Below are 19,507 nucleotides of genomic sequence, written 5' to 3'. Positions count from 1 at the left end.
TATTGTACAGTCATACCTTGGGTTAAATGTGCTTCAGGGTGAATATTTTCGGGTTGCGCTCCACGCGACCCGGAAGTAATGGAGCGCATTACTTCCAGGTTTCGCTGCTCACGCACACGCAGACACTCAAAATGATGTTACGCGCATGCGTGGAAGCGGCGACTCGCGACTCGCGCACACACAGATGTGCAGGCGCGGCTTGCGTTCGCTTCAGGATGCAAACAGGGCTCCGGAACAGATCCCATTCGCATCCAGAGGTACCACTGTATATTGCCATGAGACAATTAGGCAATTAATAAAAGAAGTTTTTTCTGGAGACACTCATCTGCTGTCTTTACCTGCTGGTCCCAGGGTGGATCTACACATGGGGGGGGACCTCTATAAATAAGTTAGAAATTAAATTGTTATAACTAAAGAAGAAGGAAAACGCTATGTAAAAATCACATAGAAAATTAATTTGCTCTCTGGCGCCATCTGGTGTTGCATTTTACAACGCTTTCAAAGCATTGTGGGGGTTGTTTTTATTAAAGTAGCTGAGTCCCCAGTGGCTCCCAATATCCTAGTTTTGGATATAATGTTTCTATGTATGGTATCATAAGGGGAAATGGCAGCCAGTGCAAGGGTCATTGGAAGGGGGGGCAGGAGGAAGGAACTAGTACAGGCAATTCCACCTTCCTACAGGGCTTGTATGAAAAGGCAGGGGGATGAGGACTGCCTGGGGGGCAGACAGAACTTGGTGGGGCCCTGCCCGATTTGCTCCAATGGAGTAGACTCCACTGTACTAGATGCAACCTATTGTTTCAATGTTCCATTTAGAAACTCAGTGAGGTGTGGGGCAAAGATTCAGTTTCAAAAAGGCCAAATGGAAATTGCGAGAAAGGGAGGAGAGCTGAAAGCTAGGAAGACGTCGTAACCTGTGTCTGTGTGAAAGAAGTCTGGGAGAAGGATGAGCAGAGGATGGAAGAGAGATGCAGGTCAGGAAGAGATTTTTGCCTCCCCCCCATCTGCCTTATGTACAGACATTGACTTCTTCCTTGGACACATCAACCAGGCTGGAACAGAAGCAAAGGAAAGATGGTTGCATCCCTGCCAACAAAAGAGACCCGTAGGCCTCGCAGAGACCTGACCATGACCTGGAAAATGGCTGCAACGTGTAATGCTGGAAACCTTGACTCATCTCTGAATTACATTTCATAAAAAGCCCATTAAGGTTTGAACTTTGCAAAGCAGTGCATGTCTATATATGTGTGTGTGATGATGATGTTGGGGAGACTGAAAAGTACCTTTCATAAAGAGCTTATCTGGCCAAGAGATACATGGCTTTAGAGCTGTCCGGCAGAAGCCTTGAGAAGCAAAACGGCTGTAATAGGAAACATGCAAACGCAATTAGGATCCGAATCTGGGGCGGGGGCTGCTGCCACTGTTGGCTCTTTGATCAGATAAGGGGAGAAAAGTGCAGGCAGTTGCTTCAGCTCACCCTTTAAATAAAATGATGAATGCTGTCCAACCAAAAAATTATAAGAAATTTCCCATTACATTACAGGCCACTGGGTTAACTTCTTCTTTGCGTAACTGTCATCTTTTCTTATCGATGGATTTTGCCCAGTGCTATTACTACTCAGAGGAGACCCAATTAAATCAATTGACAAGTTACTCATGCTTGTTGATTTCAACCCAATCAAGTTTTACTTCAAGCAGATCCATCTGAGTGGGCCGAACTTAGGCTCCATCTCCACTATACATTTAAAGTGGTATGATACTACTTTAAATAGCTGTGACTCCCCAAAGAGTTTAGTTTGTTCAGAGTGCAGTTTGTTTAGGAGCTCCTTCCAAACCCTGCTCCATAGCATCCATTTACCTGGAGATGCCAAGGACCTTCTGTATGTAAGAAATGTATTCCTATCCCTGAGCTACAGTCCTTTCATTTTCTGTATGAATTCTGTACATTTTCTATATGTGGTTTTTTTCTGAAACTGAAGGACAACCCCCTCCAAATCTGAAATCACCCCAATGTAAAAATCCCAAACGTAAAGAAGCTCAGTGTCCGTGTAACATATTCCCAACCCCCTTGTCACTGATATCACTAATTTCCCGTTCATTGTATGATTTTTCATCATCGATCCTACATTGGGCAAAATTAGATTTACTGTCTTGGTTTCTTACAGAATTACATGGAAAGTGCTGTTTTCATTCCTCTCCAGGACAGTAAAAAGCAATAAAATTCTTGCAGATTTCGACAGCAGGCAATTCAATAAAAAGCTATGTATATTTTATAAGGAACAATAAAAATAAGTCTATAGCTGTATCATAAAGGGGTTGTGGAGAAGCAGCTCCCCCCCCCCCCGGTGTATTTTTCTACTTGGGTCATCTTTGGCGTTCTTGGCTTGTGAATTTGGCAGGCAAGAGCCAGACCAATATCCAGTTCAGGGTCACATTGCTGAGACTGAAAGAAGGGTCTGCCCTCTTCACCAGCACAATCTAGTACATTTATAGTATTTAGATTCAAGGCCTGTCCAATCCAGATCCTGCATACTCAGAGGCTGATGCTCCCTAGACACCCTACCCCAATGCTATAGATCTTGGTGGCCTAACCATCAGTGCAGGCTACTTATCTTTTATACACCCAGTAGATCACTGCGCTCTGATGGAGAGTTTCTCCTGCAAGTTCCAAAAATCTCAAGAATCTCTCACTACAGAAATTCAGAGCAGGGTTTTCTCTGTGGCTGCCCCTGCTCTGTGGGATAGCATTCTTGTTAAGATACTACAGGAACTCACAACCTGCACTATCCAGGAATAAAATAAATATATTTTTGTTCTGAAAGGCTTTCCCACCCAGTTGGCTAAAATGGGCCTTTACCATGAGTGCCTATTTTGTTCAGCTTCTAGTCTTGTTTTAAATGTATTTGTTGTTTTTAACTCTTTTTTAAAATTACAGTTCTTTATTGTGGTTATTATATTTATTATATGTAAATCGCCTTGAGACAGTGGTTTAAATGGTAATTAATAAATCAATGATGATGATAATCAATAACCATGCTATGCAATGGAGCGCTCTTGTCAGATTTCCCCATGGAAGAGTAACATGTAGGTAAGCAGGGAATGTGTTTTACACAGTCGCCACTGGTCCACCTCGCTCACAATTAGTCTCCACCATTGTTATTTGACCTTGGGTCCCTAAATATACTTGAATTACAACTCCCTATCACCCCATTAGCTAAACTGCCTTGGGGCAATGGGAGTTGCAGCCTGACAATATCTGGGGACCCAAGTCTGAAGATCCTGGCCAGCACCCTGTCTCCAGTGTCCAGGCAGATGCCTCTTGTAGTTTCCAGCAACTGGCTTTCAGACAGTGGAGCTAGCACAAGCCACCAGGGTTAGGAGCCGTTGACATAGTAAATTCATTGAATCTTCTTTTAAAACCTTGCACGACTCAGAACCTGAAGGACTGCCTTTCTCCATACAAACCGACCTGGACTCCTGTATTTGCCATCTGAAGCCTTTCTATGTCTCCCTATCCCAAGAGGTTCAGAGTGTGGCAAAACAAGAACGAGCCTTTTCAGTGGTGGCAGCTCCCCATCAGTGGAATATTCTCCCCAGAGAGGGTGCTTGGCACCACTATTACATGTCTTTAGGTGCCAGGCAAACCAGGTGGTGGTTTCACTTGCGATATATCGCCGAGTGAAGCGGCCATCACAGTCTGCCCCTCATGCCAGTCCTGGGCGATGTGTCAATGCATCACCCAGGCCTATTTAATTGTGAGAAGCTATGTGGCTACATTTCTGGGTGGGAGAAAAAGATGTGCGGCAGAATCCTAATAAATTAAAACATTGGTTGTTCCTGTTGGGTAATCAGCAAGAATAAAAACCTCATTCCAAATCAGTACTGTACAGTGGTGCCTCGCAAGACGAAATTAATTCGTTTTGCGAGTTGTTTCGTCTTGCGATTTTTTCGTCTTGCGATTTTTTCGCCTTGCGATTTTTTCGTCTTGCGAAGCGCGGATTCCCTGGGTATTAATGGTTTTAAGAAAAAGGAAACAAACTTGCAAGACGTTTTCGTCTTGCGAAGCAAGCCCATAGGGAAAATCGTCTTGCGAAGCAACTAAAAAAACGAAAAACCCTTTCGTCTTGCGCGTTTTTCGTCTTACGAGGCACTCGTCTTGCATATAAAGTATATAAATATATGTATATAAGTAATTAATCTTTTTAAGCCAGGGATGAAACTTGGGCATAGGAGGACTAAATAATAAATTAGTAGTAGTAGTAGTAGTAGTAGTAGTAGTAGTACTATTACCAACATTACAAAATTCCAGCTGTTTTCTACTCAGTCTTCACCAGTACTTTATCAAGCCCTGACCAAGCCTTCACCTACGTCTTGAAGGTGCAAGACCCCTCAGTTAGCAGAACCATATGCTCCAAAGTTTTGCTAAGATGTACCATCTCAGATTAGAAGTAAGGAATAGCATGTTTGAATATTCTCTCATATAAAAAGCCTTCTGCATATAGAGCAATTGCAAGTTAGGTACACAATTACTTTTCTTTCTTTCTTTCTTTCTTTCTTTCTTTCGTTGTAGTGGAGCAATGGAGACAAGTTTTTCCTACTGTCTGGGGATAGGCAATTTGTGATAATATCACAAATTTTATGGTCTGGTGTTTTGTTTTGTTTTAGTATACCTAAAACCCTTTGCTTATTAGGGGCTACCCAACATTTTCTTCAAAAAATTGCTTTGCACAGATAACAACCATAGAGTTATCGAAATTTTCAAAAGTAGGGGGTCCATGGCTTGGCTTTTGAAAAATAGGGGATCCTCAGTAATTAGCTAATTGGGAACCACTGCTTTATATCATGGTTTTATTATTATGCTTTGTAAAATACGTTCTTAATGTTGTGCACTGCCCTAGGATCTTTTGATAAAGAGCGGTATATAAATGAAATAAATAAATATTACAGCCACCTACTTTGATAATAATAATAAAGTCACCCACTGGTCTACCATAACTGGTAGTAGCTCCCCAGAATTTCAGATAAAGGCTCTCTAAAAGCCTTACCCAGAAATGCCAGAGATTGAAAATGGGACCTTCTACATGCAAAACCAGGCCTAACCCTTGTCTGAAATGGATCTAGAAAATCAGTTTTTCTGATGTATGGTGTGAATGTGACCCTAGCGTTGCCCTGAGACAAAGAGGAAGATGCTCAGAAAAAGGCTTAGGTTGGTGTTTCTTCTGATTCCCACTTGCCCCATAGTGACAGCTCCATCCTATCGGTACTTTAGGGCAGATATCTAGTTCCTTATTCAGCAAAGTGAGCAGGAGGAGCCCCCCCCCCCGACACCCTTTGAACTACTGTGTGTTATTGCAACCTTAAGTAATAGGGGTATGGCTTCCAATATATACAAAATTTTACTTAGTAAAGTATCAGGCTCTTCTCAGGGACTATGATCAGTGTGGGTGAGTGATTTGAGCCTCTGAATAGATGAAGAAATATGGGAAGAAATATGGTCTAAACCTCCACTTAAAGCTACCTCTGTAAGAATACAGGAAGCCACATTGAAAACAATGGCTTCCTCTATTTTGAAGTTTGCAAAGTCATACACATTATGCCAGCTAAAGAAGAGGGAGGGAATAAGACCATTAAATCCAGTTTTTACATTGCTTAACAGGACCATTTCAGTTTTCCTCTGTTTCTTTTTTTCTGGTGTTAAGCTAAATTATTCTATATTTCTGCATCGTTTTGCAAATTTCAGTAGTGCTATAGTGCAAATTTTCTCTTAAGATGCACATTGTTGAATGTGATACTGTCTAATATGCACAATTCTGCAACAAAATCTACCAGCAATTTAGCGCAGAAATTTCTCCTAAAGTATCTTTGTATGCAATTGTCCCTGATATACACAGCTTTTGAAGCAATTTCTCCAATATAATGCATTTTACACGTTATTTTCACTAAGACATGCATTTTATACATATGTTCCCCTAATAAGCACATTTCCTTGAGTTGCCCTGGTATCAGAAATCTCAACAAAAAAGTGGGTGGCCATGAACAGACACATCTCCAAGTAGCTCTCATGCTGACATTCTAGCTCATGATCAGTAAGATTCCTGGTTCAAGTTCTGGAATCCCTCAGTTAAACAGACTTCAGTTTCTATCTGTACAATATTAAGTATAAGTTTAGCCCAAGAGATTTGGTGCACTTAGATTTGCCTTCAATATTTAAAGGGATTGTACTGTCAATCTAGTGTGTGTGTGTGTGTGTGTGTGTGTGTGTGAACTTGGTTGCATAATAAAATGTTTCTATCGGATCATGTAGCTATACCCTTCTTTTACGAGGCTGAGAATAAATTTTTGCTATGTAAATAATCTGATAGGAGTCACTATATCAACCCCAGGTTCCAAGTTGACTCTTTTATACATTCTCCCATATAATACACTTATTTTATTCAATATGATTAGTCAGTGTTTTTATATAATAGTAAAAAAATACAATGTATAAGTGGCATTAAACAGGTGCTGGATGATTGAGTTGAAACCACCAAATTCCATGTATAATTCGGTTTAATGTGGATTCCTCCTAGGAACATAGGAAGCTGCCTTATACTGAGTCGGACCATTAGTCCATCCAGTTCAGTGTACTCTATGCAACTGGTGCTGCCTACACTAACCAGAAATGGCCAATGGCTCTCCAGGCTTTCAGACAGAGATCTCTCCCAGGCCTACCTGGAGATGCTGGAAACTGAACCTGGGACTTCCTGTGTGTCAGGCAGATCCTCCGAGCCTTGACTCAGTGAGATAAACAACAAGTGGTGCCCTCCCATTCTTCATGCAGAAGCCAACTAGACCAGCCATTGAATCTCACTGGTGACAGGATGTCTTCCAGAGCACATGAGGACAGCAGGCTAGTTGATGTGGTATGGGGTAGCCCATGTACCACACACATTTTTGTCTACGAAGAGAGAGGAATGCTGCCCTCCAGCATCTGTCACCTGAAGCACTGGCCTCAATCTGCCATATGGTAGGGCCAGGCCTGCTCCGGATCCTGTTCCTCCCTGGAACCTATTGCTAGCCTTACACAGACACACAGACACACACACACACACCAGGAGGTGCTTCCACCCACAGTTTGAGAGCTGCACAGACATAGCAACGAAGCTGCATGAGCCTGAGAAGTGCAGGCCTAGCTATAAGCTGTGCATTCAAGCATCTGGAGCTCATGGACTCCCCGCTCCCCCCTGCCCATGGGTACCACATTCTTGACCTGCTTTGTCCCTGGGGATTTGGGATGTTTACACATCTCACGGTCAAACATTGCAAGCAGAAGCGCCTCGAGTCAACCGGCATCCTGCTTTAGCCTTTTGTCATCTGGGTTCAAGAAGCTCCACCGTGCCCCACCCGGGATGTAAGCAGGATGCGGCGTCTGTTTCCTATTGGGAGAATCTCTCTCTCTCTCTCTCTTTAATGCCCTCCTTTGATATCTTCTTTAAAGTTTGTTCCCCTTTTTGTCAGTGGGTGGCTGTTATGAGGTGTTAACATGCATCGAGCAGAGGCGGCGGCGGCGGCAGCAGCACAGATCCCACCAGCCTTTTCCCTTTTCCGGCTATTTATCTTAATTGTGTTGGCTCGTCCTTGAGTATCATCCTGCTCTTTTTCTCTGCGGTTTTTATTTTCCGGCCAGCCACCCTGCCCTACTCATCTCCCTGACCCACCCCAACCCCCAGCTTCTTCTGTGTTTTCTTCTTGGAGTGGGAAGCTTTTAGGGATCCTTTGATGTATGAGTTAACAGCCACACTCAGCTTGCTTTGCACCATCCTCTGCTTCTTACAGAAAGAGCAAAGGTGCAGGATGAGATGGGCACAACTGCACAAAAGCCTGGTTTGTCAAGGCAGAGTCTAGGTAGAGTCACAGGGCAAAGGGTGGCAAGACAAGGCTCATAGCTTCCATCCTCTCTTCCATCCAAGTTTGGAACAAATGGAGCAAGCCTGCCTTTTTAGGCCTCAGAGGGGTCTCTGGCTAAGTGTCTGATTCAGTTACTGAGCATGAGAATAATAATACATCCAGCAAATATATTGTGGTATGAACTCAATTTGAGAAATACATTGCTTGAGAAAGGGGTGGAAAATAGACCTGGGCTGGATCTAGACACATCAAAAAAGCAATTCAGTTAAATGTGTTGTAAACTTCATACAGAGAAATCCCGTTGACGAAAAACGGGACTCAACAGCGCCATCTGGTGTCACAGTATAAAGCGCTTTATCTTCATGAATGTAGCTGAGTCCCTGTACACAGGAGACAAAATGAAGATGTAGACCAAGGATGCAGGGAAGCTTTTGAGATCAAGGACCACATTCCATTCTGGACAGCCTTCTGGGACCCACATGGCAGTCCTGGGCAGTCCTGGATGCAAAAGTGGGCAGAGCAATGAATGCAAATTTCATCTTTGTGCAGTTGTCTGGTTCCTACATATGATCACACACCCCTTTGTCCTCCAAGCAAGAGGCATGATCGGAGTTCAGGGACACATTCCAGACAGGCAAAAACACTAAAGGAAGCTGCAAAGGAGGGCCAGTGAGGGCTGTGATGTAGGGCAGGTCCTGAGGGTCAAATTGAGGTGGTTGGAAGCCTGTATTTGACACTCGGGCCTGAAGTTCTCCACTACTGTTGTAGAGTGAGGAGAGATAATCCTGAATTGTAACAATTCAGGAAGGGGGGGAGCTATTTTGGAATGAATCCCCAATGAGATAACACTTGTACACCTGTAAGTAAATGGCTCACAAAAAAGAAAGATAAGCTAAAGCAGGTATGGAGGTCCAGGGCAAGCATAAGAGGAAAGTGCTCCCAGATAGCTTTGGCTCTGGTGCCCAACTATGCCTCCTGCCTGTGGACCAGTGGCAGAGCTTCATGCTCCAGCACCGGGGGGCGGAGAGCAGGTGGGGGAGGGGCTGGCGCGCATCCTGAGGGCATGGTGCACCATCTGAGTGGCCATTGCACCCAGCACGGACAGGGGAAGCAGTCGCAATGGCACCCCAACGGGATCACACTGCTGGAGGCAGTGCGCTCCCACCACACTCCTCTTCCTCCACCAGTGCTGTGGACTAGGCTCATTTAAAATGAAAACAGCATAGAATCGCTGAGTTATTTAATCTCACAATGGATATGCTCAAATAGGTTCAGTAGGGATGTAAGAAGGCAACCATTTTTATCCTGACTTGTATTAATCAGAATTAGCCCTGCTTCTGTTCTGCTGCAGTTCAGTTTCTGCCAATTTCTACATTATTGGTCTCGTTAGGTGCCTTATGTAAGTTACATAACTATTTACATAACACAGTCATTCCAACGTAAAGGAAATGTCAAATCCATGTACAAAAGAAGCCATTGATTATGTATTGTTTGTGGACTTAAAAAACAACCCAGCAACAATGTGAACGAATACCAGCCATATTTGCTTGAATGATTTCTATTGCTGATGTCAGACAAACATGCAAACTGCAACAATTTCCACTTCCTTTTAGGCTTTTCACTAAGGTTCGGTAATGTTTATTATTTGGAGGTATAGAAAGAATGCTAGAATGCACCTGTATGGGTCCAATTAACAAGAACAGAAAATAATGTAAGAGATCCCCAAATTCTGCACTAAGCAAAATAGGAGCATGATACACTAGGGACTTGTGCCAGGAATAGCTAATGATCATGAAATTAATGTATCACATCATGGCTATTTAAGAACATAAGAGCATAAGAAGAACCTCGCTGGTTCAGGCCAATGGCCGACGAATCCAGTAGTTGTCCCCACAGGGGCCAACCAGATGCCTGTGGGAAACCAGCATGCAGAACCTGAGCACAACAGCACTCTGTCCTCCTATGTTTTCCAGCAACTGGTATTCAGAAGCGTTACTGCCTCTGACTGTGGAGATGGAGCATAGCAATTGTGGCTAGTAGTGGTGACAGCCTTATTGTCCATGAATGTGTCCAGCCCGCTTTCAAAGCCATCCAAGCTGGTGGCCGCCACTGCCTCCTGTAGGACCAAGTTCCATTGTTTAACAATGTGCTTGCTATGTGAAAAAGTACTTTCTTTTATCTGTCCCAAATCTTCAAACATTCAGCTTCAGAATTTGTGTTTATGTACTACATTTCAAGGGACACAGGTGGCGCTTTGGGTTAAACCACAGAGCCTAGGGCTTGCCGATCAGAAGGTTGGCGGTTCTAATCCCCACGACAGGGTGAGCTCCCGTTGCTCGGTCCCTGCCCACCTAGCAGTTCAAAAGCACATCAAAGTGCAAGTAGATAAATAGGTACCGCTCTGGTGGGAAGGTAAATGGCGTTTCCGTGCTCTGCTCTGGTTTGCCAGAAGTGGCTTAGTCATGCTGGCCACATGACCCGGAAGCTGTACGCCGGCTCCCTCGGCCAGTAAAGCGAGATGAGCACCCCAACCCCAAAGTCGGCCACAACTGGACCTAACAGTCAGAGGTCCCTTTACCTTTTACTACATTTAAATCCCTCCCTCCAAGGTGCTTGGGGTGCTGTACATGGTTCTGCTTCTCCCTGATGTCCTCCCTCCCATTTTATCCTCATGACCACCCAATGAGGTTGACAAGATTGAGAAATAGTGTCACCCAATAAGCTTCACAGATGACTTAAACCCGAGTCTCTGCAATCCTAGCCTAACACTCCAATCTAGAGGCAGACAACATGGTGCCCTTCAGATGTGGACCACAACACCCATCATCTCCCAACATGGCCAGTGATCAGGGTGTAGTGGTCCAGAGTCATGGGGGCATCGAAGACACATTACTATTTCTGCAGCAGGGTCACTCTCTTCAGCATCTTAGAGCCACTCAACCAGCATACAAGGGGAACTTTTTTTTGCTACTGTACACTCAAAAGCCAAGACTTTAGGAACAACAAAAACACAAGGTGTTTCCATTTCAGGAGAATGGTGTGCAAGTTTTGTTCATGGAAAACACGATTCGAGTCACTTCGAAGGAAGATATTGGAGCATTCCAAAACTTTCCCCCCATGTACATACAAATAAAATTGTGGATCTAGCTGAGAGGCCAGGTCTGGACTGATTGTTGCAATGCATCTGTTGGTTGGTTGGTTGGTTGGTTGGTTGGTTGGTTGGTTGGTTTGTTTATAATTATATTATTTTATTATCTTAAAAGGGGCATGGCTGTGAGGGGCGCGGCTGTGGCTGTGCCACTATGCTACCGGCAGCCCCTAACATCTGAAAGAAACTGCATTGACTACCCCCGACATCACTTCTACACCACACTGTCAGCATTGTGTGTAGTGAAGGCACCACATGGCATCCTCATTCAAACCCAGAGAAAACCTTCACAGTCTTCTGAATGGATTCCAGTTTTTCAGCTTCCTGCCCCAGTCATCCTTCCAGGTGTGTTTACCTTTCTGATTCTTATTTTGCACCCACTCCACAATGCTCTTAATTCTTCACATTTCTTTCCTACTTTCTTTATATAAAGAGAATCTAACAGAAGTGAAATCGTGGCATCAGCCTGGCCGTAATCATACAGATGCTGAGGGACAGGAGAAATGCCCATTGCTGGGCAGTAAATGTGTACCAAGGCTTACAGAGCAGTATGGGACTCATTCCAGCTCCAAAGTGCCTCTATTTCAAGCAGTTGCCCCTGGATACCAGTCATTTCGGAAGCTGATGGAAAATTGCATCTGTCCCATTTCTTGGTATATATAAAAAGCCACCACAATTCTCATCGTGACCACTACCCCCAGGCTCACCCTCATTGCAAGTGACATTCTGTGAACCCTTCTGAAGTTAATAGGGAGGGAGAGAATAATTCAAAGAACTGCTTTACATGGAGTAGTCAAATTGTTTCTTCCTTCCTTCCTTCCTTCCTTTTTCTTTCTTTCTTGTAAAATCAAATGAAGCTATTTTGTCAATGGGTGTTCATCCTCTCCAGTAGGGATCAGAGAGATATTTGATTCAGTTCTCATTTGAAAAGAATATATTACCAAATTTGCACTTTCCGAAACAACACGAAGGCCACCCTTTGAAATTCGCACTTCTCCAAATTTTGCAACTGCTTCGCCAGCCAAGTAATGTATGCAAAAAGGTATGCACACAGGGTAAGGTGTGCATATATTTGTGAAAACAGCACACAGAAATGCATTGCTTTGGAAAGATGTGTGTATGAGGCACAATTGCATACAAAAGAGTGCATACTAGAAGAAATTCACATGAAAATGCTGGGGGGGGTTCATGAGGACTTTAAAAAAAACGCAGGCATGGAAATGTGGGAGAACTGTTAAACTGAAAAAAAAATGAGAGAAAACAAAAACTGACATATCCCCCCTCCCTGCTCTAGTAGTACGCACGCATGTTGGTGCACACTCATGGACACACCATGGTGCACACTCATGGACACAAAGGCCCTATGAAGCAAAAACCCAGAGCCCCTTTAGCATCATGGCTCCAGCTGCAGAGTATATGGGATTCTGGCCAAATCTATAGTGCTGGAGAGACCGCTAGCATGGGCAGGCCCTCTTTTACTAAAGTGTTTGGAGCACATCATCCTGAGGAATACGCCAGCCACTGGCCTCACTGAATTTTGCTTTTATTCTCATTGCCTCCCTGCAAAGTCATTCCACATAAAACAATGGCCGCACTCCAAACTGGCTGAAATTGACAGAACAGTTCTGCTCCTGCCAGTGACGCAGGCCAAGAAAGCGTCTGAAAAGAGTTTTCTCAAAGGTTTCCCTGCTGGGTCGGCTTAAGTGCTGCTTTCATATCCTTCTCACCTAAGTCCTTTTTTCTTCCATTAGTTGTAAGGGACACATCTCAACAACCAGATGGTGTAATGAGCCTACCTGAATGGGAACATTTCCTTGGAAGCACACCCAGCCCAAGGAGGACAAAGGGACAGTAGTTTTAAGTCTATTGACAAAGCGTGTGCTTACAGTGGCTCCTAAAGCACACAGAAGCACACAGAAGACACACACACACACACGCTTCTGGCGAGTAAGTACTGTATTTTTCGCTCTATAGGACGCACTTTTTCTCCTCCAAAAATTAAGGGGAAATGTGTGTGCATCCTATGGAGCGGATGCAGGCTCCTTGGCTTCAGCGATAGCAACGCAAAGTCTCCGAAGTACAGAAGGAGCGCTCCCTCCGTGCTCCAGAGGCTTCGTGTTGCTTTCGCTGAAGCCTGGAGAGCGAGAGGGGTCGGTGCATACTGACTCCTCTCGCTCTCCAGGCTTCAGGGATAGCCGCCTGAAGCCTCTGGAGCGCGGCAGGAATACGGTACCTAGCATCCCCTCTCCAGGCTTCTCCTCCGAGCTGGACAGTTGGAGCAACGGTACAACTGCACCTCCACCCAGACTTAAGTGCCCTCACCTGAAGGGGCACATGCAAGCAATTTCTCCTGCACAGCAACTTCTACACAGAAGCTGCTGCTGTGACTGCCTTTTCAATCCATCCTGGTCCTTGGGCATAGCAGGGAAAGGGGTGGAAGGGCTTCTACTGACCTGGCTCACTCTTCCTCCATTTCTGATGACCCTGACACCTCCTGCCCTGTCTTCAACTGCTCAGAGTGACTCTTCAGCCCTGGCTCCTGCCTCGCAGGACTGGATCAGCCTCATAGACTAGATCAGCCTCTGCCACATAGACCTTGGAGCCCTGCCAGTCCCTGGCATTGCCACACCGCAAGAAAACAGAATGCACTGAGCATTTTTGGCTGCAGATATTGTGGGACTCATCCTTCAAAACCATTTCCTCCACTGCTGTTTTCCAGCAGTTTAAAAATTAAATAAAAATCAACATTGTACACACCTCCTCTCCTGTCCATTGATTAAAACTCAAGGCAATGAAAAAGAGAAATCCTCCAGCATTTTAATTCTATAGGCTTGGGTTGGTGCCTTGAAAGGACAACTTAGCCAGGAGTTCAAACTTTACTTGGTCTTGAATCAGAACAGAACTTGAATCATCATCAGAAAGAACCTGCTAAATGCGATACAAGAACAGAGTTGTTGTTTTATGTTGTTTATGCAAATGTCCAGAGATGAGAAGGACCAGTTTGAAAGGATAACAATCCAATCCACTGAAATTAAAGAGATTTCAGGAGAAGTTTGATTGGCTTCATAATGCAGCAACCGGACGGTTACCTAGAAGGAGACATTCTGAACATATCACCCCAGTGTTATTCCAGTAACTAGTTAGGCCCATGGGGCAGAGATTGCCAACCACTGTCTGAGTCACACAGGTTGCCAATTTGCTTCTTGGTGTGACTCAAACTGCGACTCTTAAGTTAGACTTAAAAGAAAGGGGTATCTGTAATTGGGAGACTGATAGGGTGATGCTTTTGGAGAGGCCATGTGAACTCGCAGGCACGACTGCAAAGTGGGATGATGAGGAACGGAGAGACTCCTTCGTGGGGATGGTTGAACCTGTTGATTTCATTTCTCCATTTCTCACTTTTTTGCTCTTAGGTTCAGTTCAAGACGTTTCCAGATGGGCTTCCAATTTTTTATGTCCTTACAAAAATTCAGCAGCAAATTTCCCCTCATATATACATGTCTACATGCAATTCTGCCCAGTACACAAAGCAATTTTTATAAAGCAAATTCCCCTGATAACAATGCATTTTTGTATGGTATTTTTGAAATTACAGTGGTACCTTTGGTTAAGAACTTAATTCGTTCTGGAGGTCCATTCTTAACCTGAAACTGTTCTTAACCTGAGTTACCACTTTAGCTAATGGGGCCTCCCACTGCTGCTGCACCGCCGCTGCCCAATTTCTGTTCTCATCCTGAAGCAAACTTCTTAACCCAAGGTACTATTTCTGGGTTAGCGGAGTCTGTGACCTGAAGCGTCTGTAACCTGAAGCGTCTGTAACCTGAGGCACCACTGTATATGCATTTTTATGCACACTTTACCCTAGTGTGTGCATTATTGTATGGCTTGGGATGCCAACAACTAACTTCTACTCAAAGCAGATCCAAGGAAATGAATGGCCCTAAGTTGATCATGCTCATCAATTTCAATGCGCCTACTCTGACTGGGACTAAAATTGAATACAACCCATGACACAGCTGGATAACTGCACTGTGAAATTCACAGAGCTGCCAGTTTCAAAGGATGGGTGTGTTTTGGTCCATGTATTGTTTTGGAAAGTGAAGGGTAAGTTCATTCCTGCATTGCACAAGGTTCGACTAGATTGCCCTTGGGGTCCCTTCCAACCCTACAATTTTATAGGCGAATAGAATTTATTTTCTCCACCATCCCTAGTCCTGGGGTAAACTGATGAAGTTAAGCAGGTCTTAGTGCTGTTGGTGCCTGGATGGGAAACTGCCTAAGACATGTAGGCCACCTTAGGTTCCCTAATGGAAGGAAAGTGGGGTATTAATGCAATAAATTAAGTAAAGACAATGAGAACACTGCAGTTGCTCATGCAAACTCAGTGACAGAGCATCTGGCTTGCCTGCAGAAGGTCCAAAATTCAACCCCTGGCGTCTCCAGATTACAACAGGATCTAGTTTAAGGAAAAGGGTACAGTCATACCTCATGTTGCGTTTCTCTCTTCTTACGGACTTTCAGCTTATGAACGCAGCAAACCTGGAAGTGTTTACTTCTGGGTTCACACCCATGCATGTGCAGAAGCGATCTGCGCACTTTACTGATGCGCAGAAGCGCTCAATCGTGCCATGCCTATGCGCAGAAGAGGCGCTCTAGTTACGGACTTTTCGGGGTGCAAACGGCACCCCGAAACAGATTAAATCCGCAACTAGAGGTACCACTGTATCTTGACTTGAAACTCTTGAAGAGCAGCTGCCAATCAGAGTGGCCCATGCTGAGTGGATGCACAAGTAGCATTAAGCAGCTTTCTGCATTTCCCAGGGCAAATATATAACCAAATTTTCTAACCAGCAGGTTAAATTGGAGAGATACAACCTTGCAATAACAATAATGATGATGTTGATAATAAAATCAAAGGACTGATACATGTTTGAATGAACAAATAACCTCTGTTTTGGAACATTTCACTATCAAGATCATTTTGTGGGGAGGGGTCTTTGCAGGTGGTTTAGCAAAGCTCTCGGGACCCAAAGGGGAAACTGTCAGCACCTCTGAAGCTCCGTCTTTTTCTCCCTTGTTTTCAAATTAAGTCCATTCTTCAAATGACAAAGAGAGATAAGCCCTCTGAACCACCTGCCTGCCTCCTCTGCAGTAGCAGGACCCAAGGCCTAATCATCTCCTAGTCCTAGGCCAGATATTTTATGCTCACGAAAGGCAAGATCCTAGATAAGGGCCGCGGAGAGGCCAGCTGGCTTTCCAGGAAGCGTTTTCTAAGGAGAGCGCCCATTTCTTTCAGCCTTTGTATCTGCTTTCCGCATGTGACAGAGTCACAAAGAAAATAAATATCCAAAACCACCATCCCCAAATGCTGTGTTTATTTGTTTATGCCCTGCCTTTAAGAACAGAAACACTTCCAAGGCAATTTACAAAGAAATAAAAGGAACAATATTTTAAGGTAAAAATGCAGCAGCAAAAATGTACATGGACCTAATGTAAGATCAGTCCAGAAACAGCTTTGCCGACAAATCCGTGGAGGATACACTTAACAATGACTAACTAATCATAATTCCTGTGTTTCCTCCAGTGTGCCCTTCTGAAAACCAGTTGCCAGGAATATCAAGTGGGGAGAGCGCTGTTGTGCTCAGGTCCTGCTTGTGAGCTGAACTGGATAACATAACCTAGCAAAGCTCTTCTCAGGTTCTTATTATCAAACCATGCTTAATCCCATACCAAAATGCCATGTGGCTTGATGTTAAGCCGATAGGGGAGGGAATTCCACAGCTGTGGAGCCACTGCTAATAAGACCCTATCCCCGGTACTGATGAACCTAAATTCTGCTAATGACAGAGCAGAGAAAAGGGACTCTGAAAGCCTGAGTAAGTCCTTTTGAGCCCGGACTATCCTCTGAATTATCTGATCTTAGACCATTCAGACCAGAGGTGGCCAATGGGTTGCACTCTAGATATTTTTGGACTTCAAAGCCAATCATCCTCAACTATTGGCCTGTTGAGCTGGGCATTGCAGTCCAAAATTTGTAGGTCACCACATGGGTTATTTCTGATTTAGAACTCTAAAGGTTCACTAGAAGTTTAAACTGAGCCCAGAAACAAACCAACTTGCTAGCTTTCTGTAGTAGCTGCATTTTGAACCAATTGACGTTTCCGGCTGTCTTCTCCCGATGCAAGAGTGAAGAGTGCCTCTCATAAAACACATCCTGAAAGGCGTTAAAAATGAGGCATAAAACAGCACAGAATTTTAAAAACTGAACAAACACAGATTACCAGGGAGCCACCAATTAAAAGACTAAGACAGGATTTATTTATTTTTTAATTTTTTAAAAAAAGGCTGCTGGGAGGGGGGAATAAAGCACTACATCTTTGGGGAAGTCATTCTATAATTAGTCTGCTAGCCCAATAGGTTCTTTCCATGGTAGTCACCTATTGCAGCTATCTTTGGGGAGGCACCCAGAGAAGGTTTTCTGGCTTAGTAGGTATGAGAAGAGGCAAACCTTAACGTAGCCTTGTCCCAAACCACAAGGAGGCTTAAAGGTGGAAAAGCAGTATTATGAACTGCTCCTAGAAACAGACCGGAAGTAGGTGGTGGCAATGAAGCATTGGCATAATGAGTTGTATCCAATGTTAGTCATACTCAGAGTAGACCCATTGAAATTGATGGACATGATTAACTTGGCACCATTAATTTTAATGGCTCTACTCCACCTAAATTCTACTAGTAGAAATTAGTTGGAGACAACCCAATATGTTCAAATTGTCCAGTCCCAATGAATAATCTTGCAACTATATTCCAGATTAACTGAAGGTTTCAAAGACAAATGGTGGATGTTTCAGTTCAAGTTAAGGATGAACCTGCTAAAGCTTGAGGGTGGAGCAGCCACATTACCTTCAAAAAAGCCTACGGTTCAGTTTCCAACTACAAGGATCACGTCAGCTAGCAGATGACAAGACAGACTTGGGAAGCCAATTTATGCTGCGTCAGATCCATTGGTCCATCTAGCACAATATTGTCTACATCAGGGGTGGGCAAGGTATACCTCACCTGGGCCAGTTCACTCCAGCGGAGATCCCTCTGTGGGCCGGATCGCCCGCAATTTTCAGCATCTGCACAGACGCGATTTTCGATGCCGCGGAAGCAAGTCCCTGCGCCACACTGCGTCGGTTTAGTGCAGCACGCGGGGACTCACTGAGTGGATGGCTCGGTTCAGGGGCAGCTTGTGGATGGGCAGCTTGCCTTCCGTTAAGAGTTTGGGTGTAATCCTTGACACCTCCATTTCCATGGAGGCGCAAGTTACAGCAACAGCCAAGGCGACATTTTTCCACCTTCGCCGCATCAAGCAGTTGGTCCCTTACCTTTCCCGCCCCAACCTGGCCACAGTGATCCATGCGACGGTCATCTCCAGGCTTGACTACTGTAATTCGCTCTACGTGGGGCTGCCCTCGAAGCTGACCCAGAAACTCCAGCGGGTACAGAATGCTGCAGCGAGGCTCCTCACGGGGTCTCTGCCACGGGAGCATATTCACCCAGTGCTTTTCAAGCTGCACTGGCTCCCAGTGGAGTACAGGGTCAGGTTTAAGGTGCTGCGTTTGACCTTTAAAGCCCTTCACGGCCTAGGACCCTCGTACCTACGGGACCGCCTCTCCCGGTATGCCCCATAGAGAGCCTCAAGGTCCATAAATAGCAACACCCTAGTGGTCCCGGGCCCTAAGGAAGTTAGATTGGCTTCAACCAGAGCCAGGGCCTTTTCAACTCTGGCTCTGGCCTGGTGGAACGCTCTGCCTCATGAGACCAGGGCCCTGCAGGATCTGATTTCTTTCCGCAGGGCCTGCAAGACAGAGTTGTTCCGCCTAGCCTTTGGCTTGGAGCCAATTTGATTCCCTCCCTCCCTTTCTTTCTTTTTTCCTTTCCTTCTCCTCCTGCGATGAGGCTACATTTTAATGTTTTAATGTTTCCATATTTTAATGTTGTATTTTAATTTTGTTTTTAAGTTGTAATCATTCAATTTGTTTTTATTATTGCTTGTAAGCCGCTCTGAGCCCGGCCTTGGCTGGGGAGGGCGGGGTATAAATAAAAATTATTATTATTATTATTATTATTATTATTATTATTATTAATTATTACTGTGGTTGTAGCAGAGGCCATGGTGACAGCGGAAGAGGTCATGGCAGAGGTTGCTCCGGCCACCCCAGAAGAGATGGCAGAGGCGAGGAGGCAGAAGTGGGACCCGCTGGATTTCAAGCAGAAGCAGGAGCGGCTTCTGTGAATCCGTTACTGTTAAGTTGTGGGTGAACATATCAGACGACACAGCGATTCTTCAAACAGCTCTTGTTTATTCACAGGCCAGAACAGAACTGAACTGAAAGGTTCAGCCAGCCTGCTTATATAGAGCTCCACTACAATGCAACAGTAACCACTTTCTGAAACTATCCAATCACTGAATGTCACTTTCAATCCCTT

General features: G+C 44.6%; 1 protein-coding gene across 14 annotated transcripts in view; it reads right to left on the bottom strand.

Annotated features, from left to right (window-relative positions):
- Window positions 1–8,040: 8,040 nt before the first annotated feature.
- Window positions 8,041–19,507, bottom strand: part of LOC310836256 (uncharacterized protein) — a 39,460-nt gene continuing 27,993 nt past the window's right edge. For 9 of the 14 annotated variants that reach the window (XR_014559958.1, XR_014559959.1, XR_014559960.1 and 6 more), the window contains one exon: window positions 15,903–17,249. Coding sequence is in view for 6 of the 14 variants with exons in the window: in XM_083721252.1 (XP_083577378.1) it covers window positions 17,117–17,249 (133 nt within the window). In the remaining 8 variants the exon portion in view is untranslated. Of the gene's footprint in view, window positions 8,386–15,902; window positions 17,250–19,168; window positions 19,278–19,507 lie in introns of those variants that run through there. The other 5 variants (XR_014559957.1, XR_014559962.1, XM_083721253.1 and 2 more) reach the window with 2 other exon arrangements.

This window comes from Podarcis gaigeae, assembly GCF_964106915.1.
Source record: "Podarcis gaigeae genome assembly, chromosome: Z".
NCBI lineage: Eukaryota > Metazoa > Chordata > Lepidosauria > Squamata > Lacertidae > Podarcis > Podarcis gaigeae.
Note: the sequence above shows the minus strand (reverse complement) of the source record. Positions and strands in the feature narration are given on the sequence as shown.